This window comes from Gobio gobio, assembly GCF_949357685.1.
Source record: "Gobio gobio genome assembly, chromosome: 19".
Taxonomy (NCBI): domain Eukaryota; kingdom Metazoa; phylum Chordata; class Actinopteri; order Cypriniformes; family Gobionidae; genus Gobio; species Gobio gobio.
Window position 1 is genome coordinate 15571506 of NC_137112.1, and position 14971 is coordinate 15586476.

The 14971-nt window shown below is 40.2% G+C and overlaps 1 protein-coding gene across 1 annotated transcript in view; it reads left to right on the forward strand.

Annotated features, from left to right (window-relative positions):
• The window catches only part of atg7 (ATG7 autophagy related 7 homolog), a 129059-nt gene that overhangs the window by 59549 nt on the left and 54539 nt on the right, over positions 1-14971 (forward strand). The window contains exon 17 of the mRNA XM_079844035.1: positions 6629-6704. Coding sequence (XP_079700161.1) covers positions 6629-6704 — 76 coding nt within the window. The remainder of the gene's footprint in view (positions 1-6628; positions 6705-14971) is intronic.

Sequence of the window (14971 nt, forward strand, 5' to 3'; positions counted from 1 at the left end):
ATTTCAAACCCATGCATTTAGGTTAATTTTGGTATGATTTAGAGTTAATAATTAAGCAAAAAAAAAAAAAACACTGGTCTCAACAGGTGCACCTGTGGGCACTGCAGATCACTGTCCCTAGTAGAGAACGTCTGTTGTAGGGAGATACCCAAGGTATAGCTATGAAATATTACAAGTGTTAAGTCCAGTTAATTAATTTAATAAGTAAAATACACAAAACTAGGGCTGGTCCGAATACCATTTTTTGAGCTTCGAAGCTTCGGTAGGAACCAAACTCGAATATTCGAAGCTTCGGAGGGAAGGAGCTGAACATATTCTTCTCTCAAATAAAGGCAGAAATCTCGTGAAGAGGCGTGCCTCACGCGGACAGGGCTTATATGCTTCGAGAACGGACACTGCACTAGTGATATAAAACACACAGGTCTGTTACGTCCCAGTTTTGATATTATAGTAGTAAAAATCATTTTTTTCAGTTAGAGAACAGATTAACTACAATTCAAAACTGAACGTGCCGCGTGAGCTGAACGAGAGTCGCAGCACAAACTGCAGCAGGACAGATGATCGCGGAAGATTTGGTTTCAAAGCGAAATGTAAAAGGGAGTTTGTCATTATACTGTTTTGTTGTTGTGTTTTTCATTAGGAATAATAGGCTAATGAACCCACAATTCAAGCAACCCGCTCTCGAATTGACAAACCGAAAGTAAACTGCGCACGGCTGCATTCGTTCACAGCCGCTCAGTGCACAATCACTGCAATATGACGGGGAGGGTAAATGTTCTCACCGTCACATCCCTAACGGGTAAAAAGGCTAATACATTTTGATTCTATTATTTTATTTTCCACAATGTCAAACCAACGCAGCTTAACCCAAAATGCAAACTCAGGCATGCGCTTCTGCCTTAAACTCATGCAGTTGTGCGCTCTAGACAGATAATACTCTACTCTAGTGTTCTTAGGAACACTAAGAAGCAAATATATTTATTAAGTTGGGTTCCTATTCAACTGTCCATCCTATTAAAAACAACAAAATCCCAAATTTGAAAATCGAATACCAACCCATCGAACGAATATTAGAATATTCAAATATTCTGGTCCAGCCCTACACAAAACGCACACATACCAAATAATAAATAAATCATCCTAACAAAGTAACAATAAACATTCTCATGTTGTAGGTAGTACACAGGTGTGACCAGATTGGTGGAGTGGGCTGTATAACAGCCCATCCAGGCTTTGAGCCAGTAGCACTAAACCTCTATGTGTTACAAGCTGTATATGGCACTTACCACCAGTTATTTGGTGAATTGGAAGAGACACTTGTAAACATAACTAGCTAACTAGATGCTAATATACGCTATCCTGATCATTTTCAAAACTCGCAATTCCAACTCCTGACTCTCTGTAGGGTTTTTGACAGAACAAGATGTTTTTATAACAGGGGCTGAGCCTATGCAAAGGGCGTGGTGAGCTCGTGCCAGGGGCATGGTTGTGAGCCGTTTGAAGAACCAACATACGTCACGATGACCTACAACGTCCAATAGGAACATTCAACTGCAGTAGCCACCGTTCAACCTTAACAGGGCAACACTCGTTTTTACACCATATATTGTAGAATTAAAACACTTTATACCCAAGTGTCAAAACATTCATCGAATCAATGAAGAGCACTAATAAAGCCCCAGTCTTGCAGATGATTAACTAAAAAAAGTTGTTTTAGGGTTTGGTTACCCTTTAATTAAATATATTTTTGTCAGGTTAGGGACTGATAATTATTCAAGACTCGCACGCCTGCCATAATTGTAGTTTTTAAACACTTTTTATCGACATTTGTAGTTCTAACCGAATCCTCGTCCAATGCGCAATGGGTTGTGGGCAATATCAGCCGTTAGAGTGTCAGATCTGCACTTCGAATTCTAACCGGAAATAGTAGACCATCTGGGTATCTTTGGAATACTCTTTTCAACATACTATGATTTGGGACATACTATTTCTATTTTTGAATACTATTTAGGATGGATATCGGCGAATTGGGACACAGCCCTAGTTTCTTGCTGTCATTGCTGTATGGTTGCTGTCGTTGCAATGTCTCCACAGTGACGTTGCAAATGTATTGTCTTTTTCAGACACCTGGTAGAAGTGCCAGACCAGTGAATGTAGTGAAGCAATTTTAGCTGTGCAGAGAAATATTGTCTTACAAGTTTTGCATCTTCTGATCGGCCTTTATAGAGGACTCCGATCAAACTATTTCAAACGATTATTGGCCGTAAGCGATTGGCAGCCGATTGATCAAAGCACCCTTATATTTAACACTAGTGAGTGTCACACTTCATCTTTAATTGGCTTCATTTCCAATCCTGAGATAAAAGGAACAGCACTTACAGCAATTACGATGTAATGTCATATATGAAATGCAGAAAGCCTGTATGTTGCTTTTTATGTATTTCCAGATGAATGAGAGGGCATAGAAAGCTTTCATTCATGTTTACTATTCAAGGAAGACTTCTATTCCTCTCAGTGCCCTAGATAGTGCTGGCATCCTACTGACAGTCTCTCTTCAAATGCATTAAGCTGTTACAGAGCGCTGATGGAGCCTTTGCTGTGCAGGGATAAAAGCCTTCAGATATGGTGCAACAGAGGATGGCACCCTTGTATGATAAGAGGTGCAGTACTGCAGGGGGCTTTCAGCTGGCAAACTGTTAAAGGAAAACACTTCGACTTTAGAAACCACATTAAATTCAGAGAATATTTCTTTTGATTTTCTTCCTATCCCAGTTATTTTAATAGGCTGTGGCGCAGCAGTGGCCGAGGGCCAGTCTAACCGCCAATTTGCCTTTTGGGAGTGTTCTGTTGGTAGCTTCAATGGCCATCCTAAGATTGGGGACTCTGTGACAAATTCTGGTCAGAGTGGACCTCAGATCCGGGGAGGCGTATGACACCCTCGTCCAGAGAATCTTTGTGCTTCTAAACTCTGATTGGTTCTGGTCTTTTGTCTGAGATTACCGATCCCATCCTGAATGCTAGTGCCTTCACTACAAGGTGTAGAGATCCAGTCCAGTGCCCTGTTGGTTCAGTGCTAATGTTCCTTCAGGAGCGTTTCTCTGAGGTATATGCTGGCCCGGCTCCAGCTCTGAGATGTAAGGTGGGCCAAGTGACATCCGTAACAGATTTTTAAACTTTATTTTATAATAAAAGGGGCAGGTCTTAAAAGGGACTTTATAAACGCATAGGGCTCAATGCTAAGGAGTTTACTGGTTACTTGGCCTGCCAAAATTTTAAGTGGCTCCACCACTCCATCCAATCCGTCCGTCCATCCCACCATCCATCCATCAGTCATCCCACCATCCATCCATCAATCCGTCTGTCCATCCATCCATCCATCTAAATGAGAATGTATTAACAATTCATAAATAAATTGTATTTTAATAAATAATGTTAAATAAAGACAGGTAAACAGTCAGCAATAAAATAAGAATGTATTAACAAATTACAAGCAATAGCACAAATACAAAACAAATACAAAAGAACAAAGATACAAAATGAAATAAACATTTTTCTGGTAGGTCTAACTCTAATCAGGTACGAAATACTATAATGTATAAAAAGAAAATACAAAAAAATACAAAAATAAAAAATAATCCTATTAAAGCTAAGGAAGTCATTCAGTCAAGATCAGATTTTAGTTTTTTCTTTTCTTTTCTTTAATTAACGGTAATGACACAGGTACATTAAGCTACTGTCACTTTGAGACCGAATGCAAGAATCTGACACACATCAGATTTTCTCCCAACTGTTTACGCTCATTAAGACTTTTTATTTTTACTCTGTTAAGACCGATTACGAGGATACCCACCAAAATGGGCATTTGATGTAATTCTGTGTTTATTCGACAGTTTAAGTGTGATAAGATTCAAAAGAGTTCAGTAATGGCACACTGACACAGCTCGGGGCCGAATTGAGTTTCTTTTATGTCTTCTCGCGCTTAAACGGTTTAAAATAATTTAAATGTTTATGAAGATTTATGTCACTTTCTAATACTGCTTTCTAGTTTCTAAATAACAAGGATTTTTGAAGTGGCTAAAAAGCATGATCTCCCTCAAAATCTGGAGCTGAATTGAACATTGCACCAATTTTGCAATCAGACGTTATTTGGCTTGGGGCCAGGGTGGACCAAGCTCCTGATTGGGTAGGTCCCTGTGGAGCCTGGGTATATGCAGCTGCGATTGCTTCAGGTGTGTCCAAACTCAGTCCTGGAGGGCCACTGTCCTGCAGAATTTAGCTCCATCTTACCTCAACACACCAGCCAAAGTTTCTAGTATGCCTAGTAAGACTTTGATTAGCTGGTTCAGGTGTGTTTAATTGGGGTTGAAGCTGAACTCAGCAGGACAGTGACCCTCCAGGAGCAGGATTGGACACCCCTGGCTTAGGCCTTTCCACTCCGTGCATGTTCCTTCTTGGCATTTAACTGTGGTTTTGGAAGGATTAACGGATTCTCAGTCGCATTGGGTGAGAAATTCTACCTCCAGTCGGAAAAGTCTGCTTTTCACTGACTGATAATTACAACGGGGCTAAAGGCGCAGTGGGGTAAAATGCTCCTTTGATTTTATTTTCCTCTAAACCAATAGATGGCACAACTTGCTTCAGCACTTTCCAAAACATCCGCTTTTCAAGATGCTTTCCATGTGTGGAAATGTATCTGATTCTTGACACCATCGCGGGCAGCAGCTCAAAGTTGATTCTACGCTAATTTTATTTAATATTTGATGTTTTTTTAAATGTTGCATATTTAAGTAGAAAATAACAATCGATAAAATTATTGAATATATTTTGAGACAAGGATCATTTAAATGGATAGTTCACCCAAAAATGAAAATTAGCCCATGATTTACTCAATAATATATTCAATAATTTTATCGATTGTTATTTTTTACTTAAATCTACAACATTTAAAAAAACATTAAATATTAGATCAAATTAGCACAGAATCAACTTTGATGAAAATTATTTTCGGTTTTCTTTGAGCTAATTAAAGCAACAGTTTTTCAATAATGTAAGAATATGTAAAGGTATGATATTTGGGGTAAACAGCGCCCTCTACACAATAACTAACATGATAATAAACAGCGGCTGACTTTTCCATTTGTTGGCAATTCAGATGGTAAATATCATATATTAAGTTGGGTGTCCTGTCCACCTTAAAGATAAGCACCATATTTATAATTAAACCATCATTATTTAAAAATATGATATTAATCATATCATATGATAAAATCTAATTGATTGTTACTACTGTAAAGCTATATTAAATGATTAGGGATCTCCTTCAATGCTTTCAGAATCTTTACTTTTTAATATTATTTTGTTTCTATATTTTTTAAATATATTTCTATATTAGCATATTTATTGAACAATTCTTTTATTTATAAAAATAAGCAGAAAATAGTTCAAACTTTGCTAAAATTATTGTTTTGAACTAGTGTTAACATAGACATTATTAAAAATATATATATTTTAGCTTAAGAATTTGTGTCGTTTGCCCGTTGTGTCTGTGGGGTAAAAGCCCCCCTCACCACCTCACACATTTATACGATTTTTAAACAAAATAAACCACTTTTATGATTTATTTTCACACTAAATCTGTTGCTCCATAAATGTTCAATACAAACATGTATATATTTTCTGCAATCATACACTATGGGAGTGATGAAAAGCTCATTTTCTTAAGGTGTGCCTTTAGCCCCTTCTGTTCCCATAGTTTTAGCGATACTATGAAAGGGTTCACGCATGTATCCTTGATTCCCTGAGTAAGGAACAAGATGCTGCTTGCTTGCCATACTCCTCAGTTCTGCTGCAAGCTTCCTTCGTGGAGAAATGATGATGATTGATGGCACGAGCACATCCTTTTGAGGCACTGATGACGGGATGCCTAAGTGGGCGGTGTTAACACCATCAGCCAATGAATTAGTAATGCAGGTTTCAGACAATCGCCCCACCTGGAGTGTGTGCATCAGCTACCGACAGCATCTCGTTCCGTCAGGGCTTATATACGTAACCCAGATGTTTGGCCCCTGTGGCTCTGGGGTGATATAGGACATCCCAACATGTCAGATCTTCTTTGGTTTGAAATAAAGTTTGCATTTGATGTATTGAAGCGTTCCTTACATGTCAAACACAGGATGCATTAGTAATACACCAGACGCCATTTTCAGATGGCAAAATACTGTTCCACTTTGACTATTTATGGCCTCTTATGGTCTCAGGATTTGTGATTTAAATCTGACTAAATAGAGGAGCAGCTCCTTCCCTCAACCACACACACACACACAAACTAACCCTACCCCTAAACCTACCAATATCACACACACTTACACACGTCTGGTTCACTATCTTGGTGGGGACTCTCCATAGACATAATGTTTTTTTATACTGTACAAACTGTATATTCTCTCCCTTTACACTAACCCTACCCCTAGACCTACACATCACACACACACACACACACACACATGTCTCCCAATTACACGAGTCCCCATAAGTCTGTTTGCATTCAGGTTAAAGTCCCCACCGGGATAGAAAAACATGTACACACACACAAAGCAACTAAACATAAATCTCTTTTTTTTTCTGTCAGAGGTTACGCCGTGGCCAGCAGCAGTGATGACCGGATGAATGAACCACCAACCTCACTGGGTCTCGTCCCCCATCAGGTCAGTTATGAGCTCCTGTCCAGTGTCTGATATATTTATTTGTTATTATAATAATTAACTTTTAGGGCTGGGTATTGAGGTTGATACTTTTTAGGTACCGACCCAATTGCCTTGATACTATCGAGTATCGTTAAAGGTCTTGTCGTTCGATACCAAATTTCGATACCTAAGGGGTTATTAATTATGTTAAATTTAAAAAAATATATAATTTTTTTAATTAAATGTTAAATCAAAAATTTAGTTTTTGAATGTAAAAACCACGCAAATGTCATAAGTTGACCTCAGACAACAGTATAAAATGTTTTAAAAGCCAGTTCATGACACCTTTAATGTATCCTTGCTATTTTTACATTTATAAACATTAGGCTACTTTTGCCAATGCTTTGCGGCAAGCTTTATGTGTGCTCTTGAGCACGAGGCATATATTCCGCCCCCCCTATATACAAGTCTTTGATTCTGTAAAAAAAAGTCCACAAACTGAAAAAATAAAACCAAAGGTTTTTTTGAAGTAATGTAATCTTGTTAAAACAGAAAAATATATGCTGGTTTGTAGCATACCAAGAATACAGACGACTGCTGGTATTACTGTAAATGTTATTTTGAGTTAAATTAGGCCTATTGTAGTTGGGTTAGGTGGCTTTAGTTTTACTGTGAATTTGTTAAGTAAATTGTGTTTTGTATTTATTTATATATTTAAGTATACTTTTAACTTGTAATAAATTGTTCAATTTAAATAATAAATAATTTTTTTTTTAATAAAAAGCCATTCTTTAATCTCATCCACCTCGTTTTGGAGAATGGTATTTGCCTGACTGCATTGTGCCAAGTGTAAAGTTTAGTGGAGGGGGGATTATGGTGTGGGGGTTGTTTTTCAGGGGTTGGGCTTGGCCCCTTAGTTCCAGTGAAAGGAACTCTTAATGCTTCAGTATACCAAGACATTTTGGACAATTTCATGCTCCCAATTTTGTGGGAACAGTTTGGGGACGGCCCTTTCCTGTTCCAACAAGACTGCACACCAGTGAACAAAGCAAGGTCCATAAAGACATGGATGAGCGAGTTTGGTGTGGAGGAACTTGACTGGCCTGCGCTTCTAGAAGAATGGTCAAAAATTCCCATAAACACAGCTTCAACTCTTGTGGGAAGGCTTTCCACAAGGTTTAGGAGTGTTATATCTGCAAAGGGTGGGCCAACTCCATTTTAAACCCTACGGATTAAGGAATGGGATGTCATTAAAGGCAGGCATCAAAAAACCTTTGGCAATATAGTGAATGTGGATTTTGGACCAATGATATTTTACTGTGGAATGGCAAAGAAATAGAAATCAAACAATCCACAAAGCTGGTTAGACAGTTTGTGTGCATCCTATTTGGTATTGTAAATGTCAGTGTAACAATGTTCAAAGTATAGTGAAGGAAGGAGAGGGAATATTGGTATTTCTCACAAAAAGTCACGGTACCAGCGCTTTCAAACTCAATCTCAGTCACTGTACAATAATACTGGCCAGCTCTCCAGAGCTTCCTCCCCCACACAGCCACACGAGTCCTCAGCATCTCTCTCTCCCGGCTTCCCATTTCAATCTGGCTTTTATCCCGTCTCCCCATGGCAATTACTGCAACGAGACACAGGTGTATGTCATCCTGCACTTGATTCACTTACTTACCAATCGTCACCTGTCTCTTCTCTCCCGTTGGCGACCTCTCTGAACTACGCCCCCCTCGCCACAGTCAGTCAAGACTTTTCTTGTGTAAAACATTCACTCATGACATCATCATATACTATAAATATGCTCTATTCTAAGACAAACTGTTTATTTAAAATCTTATTTCAGTTCACAATTCAAGTGACAATTGATATAACAATATTATATTTTACAAAATAATAAGCACTTTAGGAAAGTAGAACGAGCGTTCATCCTCAGTTTTCTAAGATTTATAAGGTCACAATCTGAAACAATAAACATCTTAAACAATATAGGAAATAGCTGCAAAAGATAACCACACATACTCAGTAGCGAATAGCAGGCATGTGACATTCAGACGTGCGGCAGGTTGCCGTCATATAATCTGTGAAGAGCAAACAGTCGCGGAGATCTGGTCTCTTTTTATCTGTCAACAAAATGTATCGAAGCCCTGATGATTTGCCTGAAGTGAACAGATCCACAGCTCACTTCCTCAGCACATCCTCAAAAGCACAATGTACTTTCGTGACCTTCAAGCCTGTTTTCCACCACCAGGAGGTCACTGCCCAATGTGGAACCGCTCTGCACATTTCCACGGCAGAAATATCTGGAAAAATCAACTTCACGCCAGTTCCTAAAACCTGCTGAACTGTTAACATCGTAACCTGAGGGTGGGATAATATCCTCACCAAGATTATGATCATTAAAAACAACAACACAATTACGAAGATAAGAACTAGCAGACTTGTTATCTAAAATAAGATAATAATCAGGAGTTAATAAAAAAAAAAACTAAACAAAAGTGAAATATGATTATAGAAAAGATGGCTTTTTTGTTCTATCAGTGCTGGGAGATGTGATTAAAGGTGAAGTATGTAAGATTATTTTATGTTAAAATACAATCTCTTAGCCTTGTTTATTGTTTGTTGCCTACTATTAGTGTGCCCATTCATGGGTTTATCTCCAACACCATCTAAACATTGAGAGCATCCACTCTGATTCAATCAATCTCTTTCCAGCTCAGCCTATTGCGAGTTTGGGGCGTGGCTACTGTAGCAGGTGGAGAGTTTAGGGTGTGGTTACTGTAGCAGGCTGAGAGTTTGGGGCGTGGCTACTGCTGCAGGCTGAGAGTTTGGGGTGTGGCTACTGTAGCAGGCTGAGAGTTTGGGGTGTGGCTACTGTAGCAGGCGGAGAGTTTGGGGTGTGGCTACTGCTGCAGGCTGAGAGTTTGGGGTGTGGCTACTGTAGCAGGCTGAGAGTTTGGGGCGTGGCTACTGTAGCAGGCTGAGAGTTTGGGGTGTGGCTACTGTAGCAGGCTGAGAGTTTGGGGCGTGGCTACTGTAGCAGGCTGAGAGTTTGGGGTGTGGCTACTGTAGCAGGCTGAGAGTTTGGGGTGTGACTACTGTAGCAGGCTGAGTGTTTGGGGCGTGACTACTGTAGCAGGCTGAGAGTTTGGGGCGTGGCTACTGTAGCAGACTGAGAGTTTGGGGTGTGGCTACTGTAGCAGGCTGAGAGTTTGGGGGCGTGGCTACTGTAGCAGACTTATGCTGCGTTCACACCATACGCGAATTGAGCGTGATTTCAATGTTAAGTCAATGGAAAGGCGCGTTGACACGCGTCTGGAGGTCCCGCAGCGCGTAAGGCGCGTTTCGCGCGGCGCGAAGGACGCGAATCCGCCTCATTCCATGCCAATGACGCAAATTGGACGCAAATTGAGCGTCTTGCGCGATACGCGCGTTACACGCGAAGGGTGCTTTTGTGCATTCACGCGTTTGAAGCGAATTCGCATCTGACGCCCGAGTTGAAAATTTTTTACTTTGGCGTCAATTCGCACCGTGTTAACCAGTCAGGAGCCTTCTTGCTGCTGTCACGTGGTAAAGTGACGTGTATGAGAAACCCTGCATAAATTAAAAATAGTACTATTGTGTCACAAAATGTAGTTTTAAGACTTTTTCAGGTGGGAATGTAGTTGTTTAAAGCTCAAATCTGTGGTTTATTTATAAAGAGAGCGCCTATTTAAAAAAAATAATCTTGTGTTTTTGGAGTTGTGAGATCCAGGCGATCACCGGGCAATCACTGCTCATAACCCCGGCGAAGGCAGCCTTTCCTCTGCCAGTCCTTCTGGCGTCTGCCGCTGGCTCTGATGTCCTGTAGTGGTTCGTTTTGTGTAGATCTAACGGCCGAGCTTTGCTCTCATGAATCTATAATTTGTTGTCTGCCAAATCGTTTTGACTGAGGGCAAAGAGAAGTTTCATAACTTTATATTTTAAGGATATTTAAACATACATGCAGTGAAGATAATGTAGGAGTTGCCTGGACCACATTTGTGTGGCTATTCATGCTTAATATATATTTTTAATGAAAATGAAAAGAGGCAGAGTTGTGTTTTATGACATATTTCTCCTGGAGTGCTCAATTTCGCTTCCAGCGCTCGATTTCTACGCGCGAATGAGAATGAGAAAAAGAAGAGAAAAGAAAGTATTTCAACTCGCTCTGTTCGTACTCCTCTTGAGCGGCAACTCCGAATATCCTCCTTTTCATTGTCAGAATGGATTGATGCTGGTAGGAAAGATTCAGGGAAAAAATGTACATTCTGTCAACCTTTACTCTTCTCTGGAACATAAAATAATTTATTTTGAGAATGGAGGATGACATCATTTTAATTTTTGGATTTAAAAGACCTCTGCTATGATTGGCTAAACTCTGTATTCACTGGGAGGAGCCAAGTTGCTGATGGGAGGTCATGTGTTAATAAGGTTGTGATGTCATTGCCACGATTTTTTAATGAGATATTTTTGCCGTTTAGTTAAAAAGATTTGTGTTATATGGATGGGAATCGTAAAGGACCGATTCTGATTCCACTTAAAAAATCTAATTTCCCCTGTTCCCCATATTACACAGATCAGGCATAACATTATGTCCTAATATTGTGTTGGTCCCCCTTTTGCTGCCAAAACAGCCCTGACCCGTTGAGGCATGGATTCCACTAGACCCCTGAAGGTGTGCTGTGGTATCTGGCACCAAGATGTTAGCAGCAGATTCTTTAAGTCCTGTAAGTTGCGAGGTGGGCCCTATACATGGATCGGACTTGTTTGTTCAGCACATCCCACAGATGCCCGATTGGATTGAGATTTGGGGAATTTGGAGGCCAAGTCAACACCTCAAACTCGTTGTTTTGCTCCTCAAACCATTCCTGAACCATTTTTGCTTTGTGGCGGCGCATTTTCCTGCTGAAAGAGCCACAGCCACCAGGGAATACCGTTTCCATGAAAGGGTGTACATGGTCTGCAATAATGCTTAGGTAGGTGGTACGTGTCAAAGTAACATTCACATGGATTGCAGGACCCAAGGTTTCCCAACATTGCCCAAAGCATCACATTGCCTCCGCCGGCTTGCCCTCTTCCCATAGTGCATCCTGGTGCCATGTGTTCCCCAAGTAAGTGATACACATGCACCCGGCCATCCACGTGATATAAAAGAAAACGAGATTCATCAGACCAGGCCACCTTTTTCCATTGTTCCGTGGTCCAGTTCTGATGCTCACATGCCCATTGTTGGTGCTTTCGGCGGAGAACAGGGGTCAGCATGGGCACCCTGACTGGTCTGCGACTATGCAGCCCCATACTCAACAAACTGTGATGCACTGTGTATTCTGACACCTTTCTATCAGAACCAGCATTAACTTCTTGAGCAATTTGAGCTCCAGTAGCTCGTCTGTTTGATCGGACCACACGGGCCAGCTTGCGCTCCCCACGTGCATCAATGAGCCTTGGCCGCCCATGACCCTGTCACCGGTTCACCACTGTTCCTTCCTTGGAGCACTTTTGATAGATACTGACCACTGCAGACCGGGAACACCCCACTGGAGCTGCAGTTTTGGAGATGCTCTTACCCAGTTGTCTAGCATCACAATTTTGTCCTTGTCAAACTCTCTCAAATCCTTACGCTTGCCCATTTTTCCTGCTTCTAACACATCAACTTTGAAGACAAAATGTTCACTTGCTGCCTAATATATCCCATCCACTAACAGGTGTCGTGATGAAGAGATAATCAGCGTTATTCACCTGTCATGATGTTATGCCTGATCAGTGTATATGCTGTTAATAAATCTTTCTGACTGATTATTAATCAGACTTCAATGGATTATGTGTAGACTCAACCCAAATATCTAAACATTCTTAAATCAAGATACATTTACTGGAGAAGCAAATACTAGATACTAGGTCTTGCATACTAAAAAACTGATCAAAATCAATTCAGTTTTTGCTTAAAATAAGATCAAATACCTGCCCATGGAGTCAGAAAAATTATCTTCTTTTCATTTTGAATTAAGTAGATTTTTCTGACTTTATTGGCAGATATTTGTTCTTATTTTAGTGATTTTTCTTTTTCATAAAAGAACACTTAATATCGTATTATCAGTCATTTTGCTTGCAATGTTGATATTTGAGCTGGAAAAATACAAAAATATAAAATCATTTGATTCTGTTTTTCACATGGTGTGCATTAAACAAACATTATTCGGAATATTTTTACAAGGTGATACTATTTCAGTCTTACTAATTCAAAATCTGTTTAATTCAATGTGTTACTTGCTGTAAGTTCTACCATGGAAAAAACGGCAACATGTATATTTCACTGTGCTTGCGTGCACTTGTATTTATGCAGTGGTTTATATTGTTGCAACTTCCAATTTTACAGTCTCGCTATAATTCATAAAGTGGCACAGAAGGACCCCCTGCCTGTGTGCTGAAGCTTAGCAAAAGCCCCCTGCATGCAATAAACCACACACAGACACACACACACACACACACACACACACACACACACACACACACACACACACACACACACACACACACATACACAGGAGGCTAATGACGCAGCTACAGACGTCAAAGAGCTGCTCTCCGGGTTATTAGCTCCACCAGCGTACAGCATGCATATCCCCTCCTCAAGAACCCATAATTGCAAATATGCGACTCCTTGCGCGTAATGCGATTTAATCAGGAAAGCTCTCTTGACTGTGACCGGCCAGCATCACAATACCAGACGCTGGTGAACAGGACACATGCGACGACTGGGTCATTATAATCCCTGACCTTATAAATCAATCTTGATGGGATTTAAGTGTTATGACGATTTTTGCATTAATGTTGCATGACAACATGGGTGATTAGTTTGAGTGGGAAACATCTCTTTGGCTCACACTGACCCCTGCTGAATGTCTAAAGAACTGCAGCAGATTTGCTCTGGAGGTTTAGATTTCAGTCGTCAGCCGCGTGTCTCAGAACTGGGGTGTGATGAAGCTGCAACAAACAACAGGACGTTTTATTGATCGGTTGGTTTCTATTTCTGTGGTGTTGTGTTGGGCAGCTCCGCTCACTGTGAAATCTCGTAGATACAAAATCCTGCTCCACATAAATGTTCACTTTTAGTTTTTTTAGTCAAAGATGCATTAAATTGCTCAAAAGTGACGGCATTTAAAATAAAACAAAAGATTCTGTTTCAAATAAATGTTGTTCTTTTGAACTTTATATTCATCAAAGAATCCTGAAAAATAAAATAAATGATGCTTTCCACAAAATTCTGATTGTTTTCAACACTGATAATAATCATAAATGTTTCTTGAGCATCAAATCATCATATTAGAATGATTTCTGAAGGATCATGTGACACTGAAGACTGGAGTTATGATGCTGAAAATTCTGCTTTGATTACATGAATAAATCAGCTGTTTTATAAAACAGCCCCAAACTTTTGAACGCTAGTGTGTTTTGAACATCAAACATCTTCCCACAATGTTTTTTTTTAACTGTAGCATTAACAAACCTCTGTATTTACTCACTTACTCACGATTCTTTCTACATGAGGACAGGTGAGCTGTCAGTCAAAACATGGGAAAACAAAGTAACTTGCATTACTTATTTGAAAAAGTAACTCAGATACACTATATTGCCAAAAGTACTGGGACACCCCTCCAAATAATTGAATTCAGGTATTCCGATCACTTCCATGGCCACAGGTGTATAAAATCAAGCACTAGGCATGCAGACGCTTCTACAAACATTTGTGAAAGAATGGGTTGCTCTCAGGAGCTCAGTGAATTCAAGCGTGGTACTGTGATAGGTTGCCACCTGTGCAATAAGTCCATTTGTGGAATTTCCTCACTACTAAATATTCCATGCACAACTGTTAGTGGTATTATAACAAAGTGGAAGCAATTGGGAACAACAGCAACTCAGCCACGAAGTGGTAGGCCACGTAAAATCACAGAGTGGGGTCAGCGCATGCTGAGGCACACAGAGCGTAGAAGTCGCCAACTTTCTGCAGGGTCAATAGCTACAGACCTCCAAACTTCATGTGGCCTTCAGATTACTTATTTGCCTTACGTCACCAAGTGCAATACAAAGCTTGGGATGCAGTGGTGTAAAGCACGCCACCACTGGACTCTAGAGCAGTGGAGACATGTTCTCTGGAGTGACCAATCATGCTTTTCTGTCTGGCAATCCCATGGACGAGTCTGGGTTTGGCGGTTTCCAGGAGAACAGTACTTGCCTGACTGCATTGTGCCAAGTGTAAAGTTTGG